Source organism: Crocodylus siamensis, chromosome 6 (assembly GCF_052110815.1).
Source record: "Crocodylus siamensis isolate JL-2025a chromosome 6, ASM5211081v1, whole genome shotgun sequence".
Classification (NCBI taxonomy): Eukaryota; Metazoa; Chordata; order Crocodylia; family Crocodylidae; genus Crocodylus; species Crocodylus siamensis.
This window is the reverse complement of record NC_143400.1, coordinates 19127296-19143978: the sequence shown is the minus strand read 5'-3', so window position 1 is coordinate 19143978 and position 16683 is coordinate 19127296. Positions and strand designations below refer to the sequence as shown.

Here is a 16683-nt window from a genome sequence, read left to right as displayed (position 1 = left end):
TCTCAAAAAAAAAAAAAAAAAAAAAAAAAAAACAAACAAACAAACAAAAAAACCCCCCAACAATTAAAAGCCAGTAAGAAAAAAAGGTGAAAAAATCCAAAAATGGGTGACTCTGGGGGTCCCCCTGGGCAGCGTGGGGGGAACCCCAGGGCAGGTTTGGCAGCCACAAGGCGGGTGGTGGAGGGGGGGATTCACCCCAGAGGTGCTGGGGAAGGAACAGGGTGCTGACCTCAGTAGTACCGCGGGGGGGGGGGCGGGGAGGAGAAAAGCAATGGGTGCAGGAGGCAGGGCCAGGGCCAGGCTCAATATTGGGACCGCCGCAGGTGATTGGCCATCTCATAGCACTTCTTGTTGACGCAGCCGCCGTGGATGCCCTCCTTGCCCATGACTATCACAATCGCTGTGGGGGGGGGAGAGGAAGGGGGAAGTCAGTGGGGAACCCAAGCTCTGAGCCCCCAGCCCCCTCCCCTCCCTGAGAACCTAGGCATTGGGGTTCCCAGCCCCACTAGATCCTTTGCTCTGCAGCTGTTCCCCGTGGGGGCAAATTAGCAGCTAGCTGCTGCCAAGGAGATGAGGGGGGGAGGGAAATAAACAGCTGCTGACCAAGGGGGTGGGAAAGAATGTAGGTATCCAGGACCTCGGGCTCTGCTGGTGCCCCTCCCAACCTACAGCCTGCCCCCAAGCCTGCTGCCCCTCACCCCCTGCCCCCAGGCCCTGCTTGTGCCCTTCACTCCCAACCCCCAGCCCCCCCCTCACTTCCACCCCCCAACCCAGGCTCACCCTTGTTGGTGACGGCAATGGTGACATTGTAGGTGGGGCCACCGGAGCTCTTGGTGCGCAGGTCCATGGTGCATTCACCTTCCACCAATAGGCTGTCACGGATCACGGAGCACTTCTGCCCCCCCAGTGTTACCCCATTCACCAGCAGTGACTGCCGGTCTAGGCACAACAGCACGCTCACCTCGGCCGGCTGCAGGAGGGGGAAGCGGGGTCAGCCACGGGACCTGGGTGCGAGGGCCCCCCCCTGCTCTCACGCACAGAACCTGAGTGTCTGGGCTCCCAGCCCCCACCATGGAGAGCCAGGCATGCAGGCCCCACCCACAGGCAAGGGAGGAAGCCAGGCATCCCAGCCAGGGAAAGAACGCGGGCCATACCCAGTGCCAATGGCAGACCCAGGTGTCCCGGTACCCAGTGCTGGGGAGGGAACCCAGGGCTCCAGGCTGCCCCCCCCCAGTGGAGCTACTGAGGTCATCTGTGGCTGGAGTGGGGGAGGGGGACAGCTGGAGCAGAACAGCTGGGCCCAAACAATCCCCCTATTATCTGACCCCATTCCCCCAACACCTGGGGGGGTGCAGTGGGAGGGGCTGCATTTGGGGCATATTTCAGCATTGAGAGAGAGGGAAAGAACCCTGGCATCGGGCTCCACCAGGGGTGGGGGGGCAGGAATGCGAACCCAGGCGTCCCAGCTCCCAGCAAACCCAGCTCTGGGGAAAGAACCCAGGCATCCAGGCTGGGGGGGGGCTCAAGCCTACATAAAGATGGAGGTCTGGGGGCTCCCCAAACCCCCACCAAGGGGTAGGGAGAGGCCTGGCCACGCCCAGCTGCAAATTGGGCCCAAAACCCCCAAAAAAGGGCAAAGCTGGGCAGGTGGGCGGGACCCAGGGGACGTGGCAGGCAGGGGGGAGCCAGGAGCCGAAATGCCTGGGTTCTTTCCACTGCCCCCCCAGAACCCAGGTATCCGGGAAGTTGTGGGGGGCAGCCAGGCCTAGTTGGGATCATAACCATCCCACCCAAGAAACCCAGGTGTTGGGGAGGGCTGGTCTGGCACAGGCAGCCCCCACCCCCTGCAAGGGACCCAGGTTGGGGGGGGGGGCAGGAATCTAGAAGCAGGAAGTTCCTTAAGGGCCTGGAGGCAGAAGTGGAGGAGGGAAATTTTCCCTGTTGGTCTGTGGAATGCAGCCCCCCCATACCTCCAGGGCCCCCCCTGCCCTATATACTCCAAACACCCCCCTCTGTGCCCCCACTATACCCTATTACTCCTACATGCCCTAACTACCCCAGTTTACCTCAAAACCGCTTCCTACCCTTTACCCCAGTACACCCCAAAGTACCCCTCTTTTACCACCAAACACCCCTTTTATCCCCGAACCACCCCAACTGCCCCTTTCGTCCAGTACCCCCAAACACCCCTTACCCCAAATACTCCTCTTTCCTCGTAATGCTCTCAGTGACCTTCCCTTACACCCAAACACCCCTTTTGCCCCCTCAGATACACTTTTGACCCTTATGTCCCCAAACACCCACTTTTGCCCCTAGTTCCTACCCTTTCTGTCCCCATCACCCCCCAAGTTACCCCAGCAGGACACCCACTCCACAGACCCTCCTGTCACTTCCCAGGGGGAGGTGGGGTAGAAGTTTGCACAGCAACCAGGAAGTGGGGGGGTGGCTGCAAGAGGAAGTGGTTTTGGCTTCCTTGGGGGGACCGGAAGTGGTCCCTAGGGCTGCCCCTCCCCCACCTAGGGCCTCTTCCGGTCCAGGAACAACCCCTTCCAGGGGCAGATGGGGGGCTGCCTCCCCACCGGAAATGATGCCCAGGAAACCGCCCCCCATCCCCCCAGTCGAGGGGCTGCCCCGCCCCCACGCACGTGTCTGGGGACCCTCGCCCGCTCCTCCTGGCGCCCCCCGCGCTCAGGCATGCATACTGCCCGCCAGGCCCCCCCGTTTTTGCAACACGGCCCTCTTCCCCTTTCCTCCTCACGGCTCCGGCCCCCACCCGCTCTGGCATGCATTCTTCCCCCGGCCTAGCAGCCCCCCGATTTTGCAGTTCAGGTCTCCCCTTCCTCCTGGCGGCCCCCTGCCCGCCCTTTGTACCCACCCCCCGCCCGGCAGCGTGCATGCCTCTCCCCATACACGTGCCTCTGGACCCTCTCGTTTTTGCAGTCCCCCCCCAACTCTTTCCTCCTGGCCGCCCTCCGCGACGCGACGCGACGCGCCACGCTTTTACCCTGCATCCTTCCCCCGCCGCTATGCACGTGCCTGTAGCCCCCCCCGTTTGCAATTCACCCCCTCCTTACCCTTCCCTCCTGGCAGCCCCGCTCCAGCCTGCATCCTGCCCCTCCCCCAGCGAAGCCCCCGTCCACGTGCCCCCGCCGCCCTGTACCGTGATGTTGATTAAGATCTTGCCGGGGGTGGCGGCCCAGACCGCCGCCCCGTCCTTAGCCACGATGGCCGCGTCCTGGCACGTCCCGTCCGCCATGAGGTTGTCGATGTAGCAGCTCCACCCGCTCATGGCTGCGGCTGCGGGCGGCGGCGGCGCGAAGACCCGGCGGGGCGGGCTGGAGCAGAGTGCGGGCCGGGCCCCCGCGGCGGCGGCTACATAGGGACCCCCCCCCCCCCGGGGCGGAGCTGGATCCCTCCGCGCCCCCCCGCCTGGAATCGGGTCTACTTTGCAAAGGGAGGGGGAGCGAAGGGCCCCCCCGTGCAAAGGGAGGGGCCCACCTGTGCAAAGCAAAATGCTCCCCCGTGCAAAGGAAGAGGGAGTGAAGCCCCCCCCGTGTAAACGGAGGAAGCACAAAGTGCCCCCCTGTGCAAAGAAGAGGGGTGCAGGGAATGGGGTATTGCCACCCTCCAGGAGCATGACAGTGGGCCCCCTGGGTGATACGTGTGTCCATGGGCATAATACATGTGCCTATGGTCTTGTTATATGTACCCGTGTGCCAGTGTTACATGATATGTGAACCCACAGGTGTGTTACACATGCTCACATGCAAGTGTGCAAAGACGTGCTGCATGTTCATGGGGGGGGTTGATGATGGGCGTGTCACAGGAGGGGGGGATGGGACCAGGTGTGGCGGATGCACATACAAGTGTCCACTGCTGTATGCCAGCTTCTGTGGAGGGAAGTCGAACACGTGTGTGCACAAGGCTCACACAAGAGCTGTATGTGATGCCTGCAGGGCTGCAAGAAAAGCACACGCTCAGCCACACGTGTGGGCCAGCCCCACATGCAGGTGGAGATGCACATGCCTGGAAGCACACGCATGTGCAACAGGCTTGCCTCCTGGTGCCTTGTGCAACACAAGTGTGGCCCCCCCCGCAGTATGCAGCCCCCAGGAGAACACGCAACCCACGGGGGGGGCAGATGTGCACACACATGTGCAACTGCACACGCATGACCAATCTCACCCAGAGGGCACAGTTGTGCACACACGTGTGCAATGGCACACACGAGCAATCCGACATGGGGCAGAGCTGTGCACACGTGTGTGTAACTGCACACACATGTGCAATCCCACATGGAGGAGGGGCAGGCCCCGCCCTGCCTGGACCAGGGGGCGGGGCTCCGTCAGGCCTGGCGCGCTCCCATTGGCTGGCCCCGCCCTGACACGTCACTGCCGGGAGGGGACTACTTTTTCCGGCGGAGGAACACGGAGGAAAAAAACTTTCTTCCTCTGCAAAAACTTTTGCAGGGCGGGAGGGGAAAACGTCACTTCCTGTCTGGACCCTCCCCCCCCATGCAGCCAGTTCTGGGGTGGGGCTGGGCGGGGTAGACCCCCCTCCCCCCATCTGGGTCCTACTCCCCCCAGGAGGGAACCCAGGGTGTGACGCCCCCCGGGCAGGGGAAGTGGGGAAGTGTGTGACACAACCGGTGCCTATAGCAACCCCTGGGGGAGGGGGCCCCAGGGCATTGTGGGTAGCTAGGGATGGGGGGAATTGGCGGGAGCCTCGGGGCATTGTGGGTAGGGGGTGCCAGGGCCCAGGGGGTTGTGGGAAACAAGGATTGGGGGGCTTGCCAGGAGCCCCGGGGCACCCTGGGTAGGGGAGATAGACCCCAGGGCATTGTGGGTAGGTGGTGCTAGGCCCTGGGTCACTGTGGGTGTGGGGGGGACCACAGTACAGAGCATTGTGGGGGCCTGGTGGGAGCCCCAGGGCATTGTGGGTAGCAAATGCCAGGTCCCAGGGTAGGGGGCTTACGAAGGATGGGTGGGGAGAGGGGAGCTTGGCGGGAACCCCAGGGCACTGTGAGAAGCCGGCAGGCCTGGGAGGGGTGAGGCTGTGACTCACGCGTGTGGCGGCGCGGGGAGGCTCCAGACACCGTGACATGCGCATGCCCTCCCCACCCGACGCCTGGGCTCCCTGCCTGCTCTGGGGGAGGGGTGTCACCTGGCTCCCTCCAGCTCTAGGCAGGCCTGGGTGACAGGACACCTGGGTTCACAGCCTAAAACAGGCCCTGGGGCCCCTGCTGTGCCCCCCCCACAGGCTCTCCCTTGCCTCCCTGGGACCCCAGGAAAGACCCAGGATTGACCCCTGGATCGTGCCCTGGGCCCCTGCCCTCTAGGAGGGGCCAGAAGGGAGTGATCCCGTCTGCAGCCACGAGGGGGCCTATGACCCCCCCCCCCCCGGACAACCAGTGCGTCGGGGGCCAGCCCCACCCTGCTTTCACTCCCCAGAGAACCAAGGCATCCGAGCTCTGAGCCCCACTTTTCCCTGCCAGGGAAGCCAGGTGTCCGGGCTACCCCCAGAGCCCTTCCCTACAGAGAACCCCGTGCCCCAGCTCCCACCCCCTGCTCTCACCTTTACCCCCCACACACTCCCAGAGAACCCACGCGTCCGGGCCCCCGACCACCCTGGTGTCTGGGCTCCTACCCTGTGCTCTTACCATTACCTCCCCCCACAAAAAACACAGGTGTCTGGGCCCCAAAGTCCCCCCACCCATGAGAACCCAAGTGTCCTGACCTCTCCATGGGGGCTGCCTCGAGTTCTCTGCGGGAGCACCCCCCCCCCCATATCCCATCAGCCCCCACTTGGGTTCAGGTTTCCACTGCCCTTTCCCGGGAATGGGCCCGACCTTTACTGCCCCCAGCAGGTCTAAAGATAGACCGGGGAGGGGTGGGGGCACAGGGAACCCAGGCATCCAGGACACACACACCCAGAGGACCTGGGTGTCTAGGAGGATGTGGGGGGGCACAGAGACCCCAAGAGCTTGGGGCTGGTGGGCACAGAGAACTCAGGAGTCAGGGGCCTGGGGTCACACAGGGAACCCACATGCCCCAACCAAGGTGGGGGGCGACAGAGAACACAGGTGTCCATGACCTGCACACAGCCAAACCCCAGGTGTCTGGGCCCCCCAGAAAACCCAGGTGTTCAAGACCCACATAAGAACCCAGGCGTCTGGATGGGGTGGGAAACCCAGAGAACCCCAGTGCCCAGGATGGAGCGGGGGGCAGAGAACCCCGGTGCCCAGGACCAACCTGCAGACATAGAGCCAGGGCACCTGAAACCTCACAGGTAGGCGCAGAACCCAGGTGCCCAGGGAGGGTTGTGGGGTGGGGAAGGTGCAGAGAACCCAGCAGCCTGGATGCATGGGTTCTTTCCCTGCTGTGGTGGGGGGCGCAGCCTTGGAGCTGGGAGCCTGGATGCCTGGGTTCAGCCCCTCCCATCCCCCTTGCCAGGTGGGGAGGGGCCACATTCCAGAGCGGGTGCCAAGGCCTGTCTCAGTGTCATGGGGGCGGGGTGGGGAGGTGTGTGGGGCGGTATAAAGGACGAGATGACTCTGGCCCCAGCACCCGTCAGCCCGACCCGGAGATACCCCAGTGAGTGAGGCTGTGGGTTGGGAGTGAGGGACACTGGCAGGGTTGGGGGAGCAGGGGCTGTGGCTTGGGAGTGAGGGGCACTGGAAAGGCTGGGGGGGGCAGAGGCTACTGGTCTGGAGTGAGGAGCACTGGGACGGCTGGGGGGACAGTGGCTGCAGGTTGGGAGTGAAGGGCACTGCCTGGACTGGGGGGCAGGGGCTGTAGGTTGGGAGTGATGGGCACTGGGGGGGCAAGGGCTGGGAATTGGGAATGAGGGGCACTGCTGGAGGCGGGGCCTGCAGGTTGGGAATGAGGGGCACTGGCAGGGCAGGAGGGACAGGGGGCTGTGGGTTGGGAGTGAAGGGCGCCAGGGGTCTCTGTGGGTTCCTGCCCTCCCACCTCCCATGAAGCTTTGACCTTTCCTTCCCACCCAGTCTATTTTTATCCCTGGCAGTGGCTTCCAGACTGGGAGGGGGCCGGGGCACAGGGCCCAACCCCTTCCTTGGGTCCTACAGCCCAGACACCTGTGTTCCCCAGGATAGACCTTGGTGGGCCCAGCTGGGTGCCCAGACACCTGGGTTCTCTGGGAGGGGAGGGGGCTGGAGTGTGAGAGCGGGGGGGGCTTGGAGCCAGGACACCTGGGTTCCCTCCAGCCACCCCCTTGTTCTCCCACTTTCCCCCCACTCCCCCCCACTCCACAGGCCATGTCCATCCAGAAGATCCATGCCCGTGAGATCCTGGACTCCCGTGGGAACCCCACGGTGGAAGTCGACCTGCACACAGCCAAGGGTGAGTAGGGGCCTGGGGCTTGCGGGTCAGGAGTGAGAGGCACCGGGGGGCAATGGGTCAGAAGTGAAGGGCATCAGTAGGGCTGAGGGGCAGGGGCTGCATGTTGGGAGTGAGGGGCACCGGGCACCCACATGCCCTCTGCCCCCAGGGCGGTTCCGGGCCGCGGTGCCCAGCGGCGCCTCCACAGGCATCTACGAGGCGCTGGAGCTGCGCGACGGGGACAAGAGCCGGTACCTGGGCAAAGGTGAGCTGGGCAGGGTGGGGGTGGGACCATAGGGGTCATGACCCCCCACAGACTCCCAGGTTGGGTCTTCTGTGGGCAGGTGGGGCAGGTACCCCATGTCAGTGGGACCCAAGGGCATGCTCTGGGCCACCCTGATTGGCTGAGAGAAGTGACTCACCCATTGGTGGACCAGCAGAAGGGGTGGGGCCAAGCAGCTCATTGGCTGGTAATGAGGGTTGAGTGACATTGTTGACTTCCCTTGGGCAGGCGCTGAGGCCAACATTTGGCTCACTGGACTCTTCCATTGGCTGGGGGACATGTTGGGCGGTCACTGTGGTCAACTGTTGGTGGTTGGTTGAGATGGTTGCATGACATGGTTGACTTCCATTGGGCGGTCACTTGGACTAATGGTGGCTCATTGTGCAGTGCATTGACCCTGCTGCCTCTTCCTTTGGCCAGGGGATGTCTCAGGGGATCACTGTGTCCAGCCATTGGCTGGTTGGTTGACACAGTTGAGTGACATTATTGACTTCCATTGTACAGCCACTATGGCCACCATTGGCTCATTATTTGGTGTGTTGACTCCATTGACTCTTCCATTGGTCAGTGACTGTCCTGGATGCTTGCTATGATTGGCCATTGGCTGGTTGATTGGCTTGGAGCCGCCCCAGGGTTCCCTCTGATTGGCTTTTGGTCAGCTGAGTGACTCCTTCAACTATTCCATTGGATGGTGGCCATGCCTGGCATTGTCACCATAGTGGGTTGACAAATAACCCCTCTCCATGGCTGGGCTACATGAGTGACTCTGGGATGTGGCTCTTCCATTGGGTGGTTGCTATGGGCAACTTTTGCCTCATCAGCCCTTTGGTCAATGCAGTTGGTAGCCCACATTGACTTGGTCATTGGGTAGAGCTGGTGATGGACACAGCTGACTAGTTGGGTGGGAGGGTGGTTGGTTGAGTGGGTGGTTAGTTGGTTGGATGGATAGGTGGGTGGGTGGGGGATTGGTCGGTTAGTCAGATAGGTGGGTAAGTGGGTGGGTGGAGGACTGGTTGGTTGGGTGGTTAGTTTGATAGGTGGGTGGGGGACTGATTGGTTAATTTGCTTGGATAGTTGGTTGGATGGGTGGATGAGTAGTTAAGTGGGTGGGTGGAGGACTGGTTGGTTGGGTGGTTAGTTTGATAGGTGGGTGGGGGACTGGTTGGTTAATTTGCTTGGGTAGTTGGTTGGATGGGTGGATGAGTAGTTATTTGTTGGTTTGTTAATTGGGTGGGTGGTTAGTTGAATGAGTGGGGAGCTGGTTGATTAGTTGGGTGGATGGATGGGGGGTTGGTAGGTCAGTGTGTTGGGTGGTTAGTTGGGTGGATGGGTGGGTGATTTGGTAGGCTATTGGTTGATTAGTTGGATGGTGGGGGACTGGCTTTTTGGTTGGATGGGTAGGTGGCTGTGGGATTGGTTAGATGGTTGGTCGGTTGGATGGGTGGTTGGTTGGTTGGATGGGTCAGTGGGTGGTTGGTTAGTTGCTTATTTGGGTGGGTGGGGGTCTAGCTGGGTGGTCAGTGGGGAGGATGGGTGACCAGGTGGTTGCTTGGAGTTGCCATAGCAACTGCCGGCTCATTGGTTGACCCAGAGACCACAACCAACTTAGGTGTGTGACCCCAGGTTGGCCCCGCCCCATCATCAGTTGGTTCATTAAGCAAACTGATTCATTAATTAAAGTAAAACTTTGGACCCTCCATTCCAGACCCCTTCCTTGACTCCCAGAGCCCAGATGCCTGGGCTCCCTGAGAGGGGAGGGGAGGGGGCTGGGGGGAGTGCAGAGGGGCTGGGGGCCTGGATGCCTGGGTTCTCTGACTCACCCCATCCCCATGTGTCCCCCCCAGGGGTGTTGAAGGCTGTCGACCACATCAACAAGACCATCACCCCAGCCCTGCTTGAGAAGGTGATAGGGGGCTCCGGGACTCTACGAGGGGGGTGGGACTGGGGTGGAATCAGCCTCCCAGTGATCGCCCATTTCCCCACCCCCACCAGAAATTCAGTGTGGTGGATCAGGAGAAGATCGACAAATTCATGATCGATTTGGATGGGACTGAGAACAAATGTGAGTGAGACCACAACCCCCCCATACAAACCTCCTCTCAGGACCCCCCAACATTGTCCCACAGTCACCTCAGGTCCCTGCTGCAGCTGGCTCTCAGCGGGGTGCAAGCTGGGTAGAACAGGGCCTGGATGCGCACAGTTCTAGGGAGTCAGGCTGGGGGTAACAGGGTCCGTATGTGCCCAGCTCTGGGGGGGCTGGGTAGAAGAGACCCAGATGCAGCCAGCTCTGGGGGCCTGGACTGGGTGTAATGGGGCCCAGATGCGCCCAGCTCTGCGGAGCTGGGCTGGTTAGAACAAGCCTGGATGCAGCCAGGTCTGGGGGGCGGGGCTGGGTGTAACAGGGCTCAGATGTGCCCAGGTCTGGGGGGCCGATCTGGGTGTAACAGGTCGCAGATGCAGCCAGCTCTTTGGGGCCAGGTTGTGTAGAACAGATCCAGATGCAGCCAGCTCTAGGGGGGCTGGGCTGGGCTGGGTGTAACAGGGCTTGGATGCACCCAGCTCTGGGGGGCTGGGTTGGGTGTAACAGGGCCTGGATGCCCCTAGCTTTAGGGGCCAAGTTGGGTGTAACGGGGCCTGGTTGCACCTAGCTCTGGGGGAGGCCAGCATCTGGGTTTAACAGGGGCTCTGATCAACACCCCCTTCCTCCCCCAGCCAAGTTTGGGGCGAATGCCATCCTGGGGGTGTCACTGGCCGTGTGCAAGGCAGGTGCCGCTGAGAAGGGCGTCCCCCTTTACCGTCACATCGCTGACCTGGCTGGCAATGCCCAACTCGTCCTGCCTGTGCCAGTAAGTGCTGGACGCCTGGGGTCCCTGCTGCTAGGAGTGGGGGACAGGCACCTTGGTTCTCTGGGCATGGAGGGCCTGGTGGGGAGGGGAGTGGTGAGAACCAACAAGCCGGGTGCCTGTTTTTTCTGGGTCCTGGTGGGGAGCCTGGACACATGGGTTCCCTGGCCAGCAGGTCCCAGCCCGTGTCCCCCCACCCCCTAGGCCTTCAATGTGATCAACGGGGGCTCACATGCGGGGAACAAGCTCGCCATGCAGGAGTTCATGATCCTGCCAGTGGGCGCCAGCAGCTTTGCAGAGGCGCTGCGCACAGGCGCCGAGGTCTACCACCACCTTAAGGCTGTCATCAAGGCCAAGTACGGCAAGGACGCCACCAACGTGGGTGATGAGGGTGGCTTCGCCCCCAACATCCTCGACAACAATGAAGGTGCCCAGATGCCTGGGTTCCCTGGGGCTGTGGGGTGTGCTGGGAACCAGGTCCCGGATGCCTTGGTTCTATCTGGATCTGGGGGGTTTAAGGGCAAGAGAAGCTAACAGCCAGGACACCTGGGTGTCCCCCATCCAGAAGGGAGCATGGGAGCATTATGGGAGCCTGGACACCTTGGTTCTTTCTGGACTGGGGGGAGGGGAGAGGTGTTAGAGCTGGATGCCTGCATTTCCTCCAGCTCATAAAAGGCAGGACATTTTTGTGTGTGCGTGTGGGGGGGGTGAATCTGGGAGCCTGGACACCAGGGTCTGACTCCTTGCCCTTCTCTGTGACCCGAGAGGAGTGGCTGAGGTGGATGCAGCTGCTTTGAGCTCTGGGTCGGGTTTCTGCACCCCTCCCCCCGCCCCCGGCTGCCAGATTTAGCCCCGAAACTAGAGCTGGGAGAGAAGGGCAAGGAGATAGGAAGGTCACGGTGCCTGGATGCCGCTGGCTGGAGGTGGGGGCTTCATGGCTGGGTAGAACGGGCTGTAGGTGTGGCTGGCTCTGGGGCAGGTCTAAGGGGTTCATGTAGAAGGGTCTAGATGCAGCTGGCTCTGGGGTGGGCACCAGGGGCTGGGTAGAACAGGCTCTAGATGCAGCTGACTCTGGGGCAGAGCTGGATAGAACAGGGCCTGGATGAAGCTGGTTCTGGGGTACGTCCAAGGGGTCCCTGAGGTAGCTGGCTCTGGGATAGGTGCTAGAGTATAAGAGGGTATAATAAGAGTAGATGCAGCTGGCTCTGCAGTGGGTAGAACAAAGTGGTGGATGCGGCTGGCTCTCAGGTGAGTGGGACAGGTCCTTCCTCAGCGCAGCTGGCTCTGGGGGGGCCCTGGTGGCTAGGTACAACAAGCTGTAAATGCAGTTAGCTCTGGGGTAGGCACCAGAGGCCAAGTATAACAGGCTGTAGATGGTGCTGGGTCTGCAGCAGAGCTGGATAGCGCAGGACCTGGATGTGGCTGGCTCTGGGGTGGGTTGAACGGGTCCTGGATGCAGCTGGCACTGGGGTGGGTAGAACAGGCTCGGATATGGCTGGCTCCTGGGTGGAGGCCAGGTACAACAGGTAGTGGATGTGGCTGGCTCTGGAGTAGGTGCCACAAGCCAGGTACAACAGGTGGTGAATGCAGCTCGCTCTGGGGTGTGTCTCAGTGGTCCCTAATGTACCCCACCCCCCTGCAGCACTGGAGCTGCTAAAAGCAGCCATTGCAGCAGCCGGGCGCACAGACCAGGTGGTCATTGGCATGGACGTGGCAGCCTCCGAGTTCCACCGCGACGGCAAGTACGACCTGGACTTCAAGTCACCACCAGATGCCACACGGCTCATCACGGGCGAGCAGCTGGGGCAGCTCTACCAGAGCTTTGTGCAACACTACCCCGGTCAGTTGGACACTCGGGTCTTAGGGGGCAGAGAGGGGTGGGGGGTATGCTGGGGGACCAGATGGCTGGGTCCCCTGTGGGGGTGGGGGCTGGATGTCTGTGTTCCCTGCTCAGGGGGAGTCCTGGACATCTGGGTTCCCTGGACACTTGGGTGCTCTGGGCCCTGGGAGCCCAACCGTCTGGGTTCCATCCCAGTTCTGGGGGGGAGTGGGATCTGGATGCTTTGACACCTGGGTTCTCAGGACACCCAGGCCCCTCGGGTGCCTTGGATCCCTGTTAGGGTGCAGGGGGTCGGGAATCCTGGATTCCTGGGTTCTTGGGATGCCTGGGTCCTTGACCCCGTGCTCCTGCAGTGGTGTCGATCGAAGACCCATTTGATCAGGATGACTGGGCAGCCTGGAGCAGATTCCTGCCGCTGGTTCCAATCCAGGTGGTCGGTGACGACCTGACAGTCACCAACCCCAAGCGCATCCAGCGTGCAGCTGAGGCCAAGGCCTGCAACTGCCTCCTGCTCAAGGTCAACCAGATTGGCTCTGTCACCGAGTCTGTGCAGGCGTGAGTGTCCCCCCATCCACCTGGGTCCCTTCCTTGCTGCTCCCCTGGATGCCTGGGTCCCATCCTTCCTGGGGGGTTTGGACATCTAGGTCCCTTGTTGCAGGGGGAGGGGAGAGCGGAGGCCTGGGTTCCCTCCTTGTTGGAGAGGTGGACACCTGGGTCTCCTGCTCCAGCCATCCTGGGTTCTTTCACATTGCAGCAGGGGGCCTGGACCCCTGGGTCCCTTTCCCCCGGTGGCTCTGGGTAACCGGGTCTCCTTGTTGCAGGGTGGGTGGGGGGCAGAGCATGGATCCCTGGGTTCCTTCTTTGCTAGGGTGATGGGGGCAGACACTGGGGCTGTCTGGGAGGGGAGGGGAGCCCAGATGCCTGCAGTCCTTACCCACAGGGAGCCAGGATGGGGCCAGGAGGCCACAGGGCTGGGTGTGGATACATGGGTTCTCATCCTCCCGCCCCACAGGTGCAAGCTGGCACAGAGCCACGGCTGGGGTGTGATGGTCAGTCACCGCTCAGGAGAAACTGAGGACACCTTCATCGCTGACCTGGTGGTGGGGCTCTGCACTGGGCAGGTGAGCCCCACCCCCTCAGCCGGCCTTGCCCCCTGCACTACCTCTTCACCCTACAAATGGGCCCTAACCCTGTCTTGGCTCCGCACCTACTTAAGTCTTTGGGTGCCTCAGCCACAGCCCCTCAACACCCAGCCTAAGCCCTGCCTCTTCTCCAGGACTCGCCCCCTTAACTCTTTCCCCACTCTCTGCAGATCAAGACAGGCGCCCCCTGCCGCTCTGAGCGCCTGGCGAAGTACAACCAGATCCTCAGGTACCGACCAGGGTGGGGCCTCATCCTGGAGGGGGCAGGGCCTGGCTTCTCTGTCGGGCCCAATCATGGGAAGAGATTTGGGGGAGGGGGTGTTACCCTGACAGGGCCCAGTCCTGACTCTGCTGTCCCCCAGGATCGAGGAGGAGCTGGGTGACAAGGCACACTTTGCTGGCCGCAAGTTCCGCAACCCCCTGGCCAAGTGAGAGCCCAGGACCCCCACCCAGGAGGCGGAGGGGGGGGCAGCCTGACCCCCCCACATCGGTACCAGCAGCCCCTCCCCATGCTGAATAAAGACACCTGGAACTGAGTGCAGTCCTGTGTGGTTCTTTGGGGGCGATACCTGGGTTCTCTGGAGGGAAGGGGCTTAGACACCTGGCTCTCTTCCCAGTTTGGCAAAGGAGTTATGAGTGGGTGCCTATAGCTAGGGTCCCCCCAATTGATGACACAGACAGGTCAGAGGTCATGGTAAAACAGGTCATTTACTGGGGTCAATACAGCAGAGTCTGGCCTTCTAAGCCTCACCCCCTAATCAGCATGTAAAAGGGATCCCCCCCACTCAAACCTACACAGGGACCCCCTTGTACCCTGGTGGGGTGAGGGGAGAGCGCCAAGCCCCACATTGTGGACTAGACTCTGCCCCCTCCTCCAGACACTACCCCATTTAACCCCTCACTCCCCAGTATGTCATTCAACCCCCTGCCCAGCACTTACAGAGCCACTAAAACCAATTAAAATCCACATAACGCCCCCACCCAAGGAACTGGGGGGAGGTCTCCTTCCCCCACCCTGCCCCCTAGAGGAGTCCTGACATAGCAGCATATTTAACAAGGCCCTTAAGCCCCCCCACTTCCTGAGGGGTCCCCCGGCCACCCCCCTGGGCTCTAGGGGGGTGCAGGGGTGCCCGCTGTGTCATCCTCAGACTGCCGCAGCCGCTTCTTGGCACGGATTTCGTTCATAGCCTCCTCGATGGAGCGCGTGTCCCGCTTGTTGGCCACGGGCACTGGAGGAGTAGGGGGAGGAAAGAGGGTGGTTGGGACCCAGGCAGCCAGGGTCCGGGTTCCTATTCCCCCCAACCCCAGAGACCCAAGCATCTGGGAGGGGCTCACCGCAGCCGTAGGCCTTGTTGGCTTCCATGGCGTGGGCAGCACCCTTCCCGCCACCTGTGCCAATGAGGTGGCTGTACTTGTCCTTGTAGTCGTGCTGGGGACTCACAACCACTGGCCCCCGAGCTGCCTCCAGTGCTGCCTCCCGGGCCGCTGCCTCCTACCGGGCAAGGGGGAGAAGCTTCATCAGGATCCACCACTTTGGGTAGAGATCCACCCCTGGTGGGAGCCTGCTGAGTCTTGCTACTGCTGAGGGATGTAGCCCCTTTAAGGACCAAGACTCCTGACCTCCACCCACCCAAAGAACCTATGGGGAGTCCTGTTGCTTTAAGGCCAAAGACCTCTGAGCTCCACCCACCCACTTCCTTTAAAAAGACCTCTGAGCCCTGCCCTGCCCCCTCTCAGGGGGAACCTATGGGGAGCCAGTGCCAGCCACAAATACTTTTGAGAGATGTTGCTCCTTTAAGACATATCCAGCCTCACCCATAAGCCCTGCCCTCCTGAAGTCACACCACTTGACACCCAGCTGAAAAGCCCCACCCCCACATGCAGAGACTCCACCTCTACACAAAGCCCCACCCCTTAGGAGCAAGAAGCCCTGCCCACTCCTTAGACCCTGCCTCCTCCAGCCCCCCCACCCCAGAGGAGTGCAACCCCCAGCCCCAAGCCCTGCCCTTGTACCCGGAGGCGGCGCTTCTCCTCAGCACGCTGCGGGTCCCACTCCTCACCACGGCGATAGGCCTCCAATTCCTCGTCCGACGGAGCGAACTCCTGCAGGGGTGGCATGGATGCCTGGGTCCTTGAGGACTGGGGGAAGGAGGCAGGGGGCCCAAATGCCCAGGTCCTCAGGGGACGGAAGAAGGCTGGGGAGAGGGGGCGGGAGTCTGGACACCTGGGTCCTCCTGGGCTCTCTGTGGGGAGTGTCCCAGAGGCCTGGCTTCCTGACGTGGGGGTCTCTGGACCTCTGGGGGCCTGGACACTTAGCATCCAAGTGGGGGGTGGATGTCTGAGTTCCCTGCAGGGTGCAGGCGGTGGGGGCCCTCACCTTCTTGAAGACCATGACGTAACGCGTGTCCTCATCATCACCAAAGGAGAAGGAGCTCAGCCCGGCCACCTCCACCACGTCATGCCTGCAGGAGAAGACAACTAATGATACCCCCATAACTGCTACGCCCTTAGGGGGCACCTCCAGATGCAGGGTCCCAGGCAGTAGAATGACCCCTATGGCCGGGCCTGGGGCTATATCCGTTGCCGCCCCAGCCATTCCACTCACAGGATGCTGCGCTCGATCTTGCTCATGGGGGCGAAGCGGCGCCGTGGCTCTGCGCTATCCTGGATGAAGTCAGACACCTCATGCTCCATCTGGGGGGGCAGGGGGGGTCACAGCTGCTCGGGGACATTTGCGGGGGGGGGGCGGGGGACACGGGGGGGCACTCACCCGCTTGCGGAACTCGGCCTTGTGCCGCTTGTCCTGTTCCTGCAGCGTCCGCAGCCGTGCGGCCTCCTCTGCGGGACGTGGGGGGCACGCGTCAGCGGGCGCCGAGATCCCCGGGGGGGGGGGTGTGGGAGGGAGGGAACTCGTCCCTGCAGGCCCCCTTGCCGCTACCTACAGCCCAGCCTCCGCGGCCCCTCCCCCGCTTCTATTTATAGCCAGGCTCCCGCGACCCCCCCCGTGCTGCTATTTAGAGCCCGGCCCCCGCAGGTCGCCCCCGCCTGGACCCCTGACCCCTGGCCCGGCGCCGCGCCTCCTGGTCGCCCAGTCCCGGCGGCCGCTCCATGGCGCTGAGGATGGAGCCCAGGAGGTCCAGCTCCGCCATCTTGGCCCCGCCCCTGCCCGTGGGCCCCGCCTCTTCCGGAATCCGCCGGAAGAACAGGTACAACCCCGTCGGGGCCCGTTAGGCAC

At 62.3% G+C, this 16683-nt stretch overlaps 3 protein-coding genes across 4 annotated transcripts; 1 reads left to right on the top strand and 2 right to left on the bottom strand.

Annotated features, from left to right (window-relative positions):
* Positions 1-253: 253 nt before the first annotated feature.
* On the bottom strand, positions 254-3387 carry PFN1 (profilin 1). Its single transcript, XM_090055815.1, has 3 exons — positions 3161-3387; positions 781-970; positions 254-400 (listed from the first exon to the last, which is right to left on the bottom strand). The coding sequence occupies exons 1-3, from the start codon at positions 3287-3289 to the stop codon at positions 303-305; spliced, it is 417 nt and encodes a 138-aa protein (XP_089911941.1). The 5' UTR covers positions 3290-3387; the 3' UTR covers positions 254-302.
* A 3136-nt stretch (positions 3388-6523) lies between these two features.
* Positions 6524-13984, top strand: ENO3 (enolase 3). The gene is made up of 12 exons (XM_090055717.1): positions 6524-6593; positions 7274-7361; positions 7510-7605; positions 9468-9526; positions 9616-9685; positions 10336-10469; positions 10671-10893; positions 12109-12306; positions 12660-12861; positions 13319-13427; positions 13619-13677; positions 13811-13984. The coding sequence occupies exons 2-12, from the start codon at positions 7277-7279 to the stop codon at positions 13878-13880; spliced, it is 1305 nt and encodes a 434-aa protein (XP_089911843.1). The 5' UTR covers positions 6524-6593; positions 7274-7276; the 3' UTR covers positions 13881-13984.
* A 153-nt stretch (positions 13985-14137) lies between these two features.
* Positions 14138-16665, bottom strand: SPAG7 (sperm associated antigen 7). Of its 2 annotated transcripts, none has more exons than XM_090055828.1 (7): positions 16507-16665; positions 16219-16286; positions 16054-16112; positions 15826-15910; positions 15462-15551; positions 14784-14940; positions 14138-14677 (listed from the first exon to the last, which is right to left on the bottom strand). In XM_090055828.1, exons 1-7 carry the CDS (start codon positions 16595-16597, stop codon positions 14559-14561), a joined length of 669 nt encoding a protein of 222 aa, XP_089911954.1. In that variant the 5' UTR covers positions 16598-16665; the 3' UTR covers positions 14138-14558. The 2 variants fall into 2 exon arrangements, with proteins under 2 accessions (XP_089911954.1, XP_089911953.1); XM_090055827.1 differs by having other exon boundaries at positions 16054-16142; positions 16507-16664.
* Positions 16666-16683: the final 18 nt, after the last annotated feature.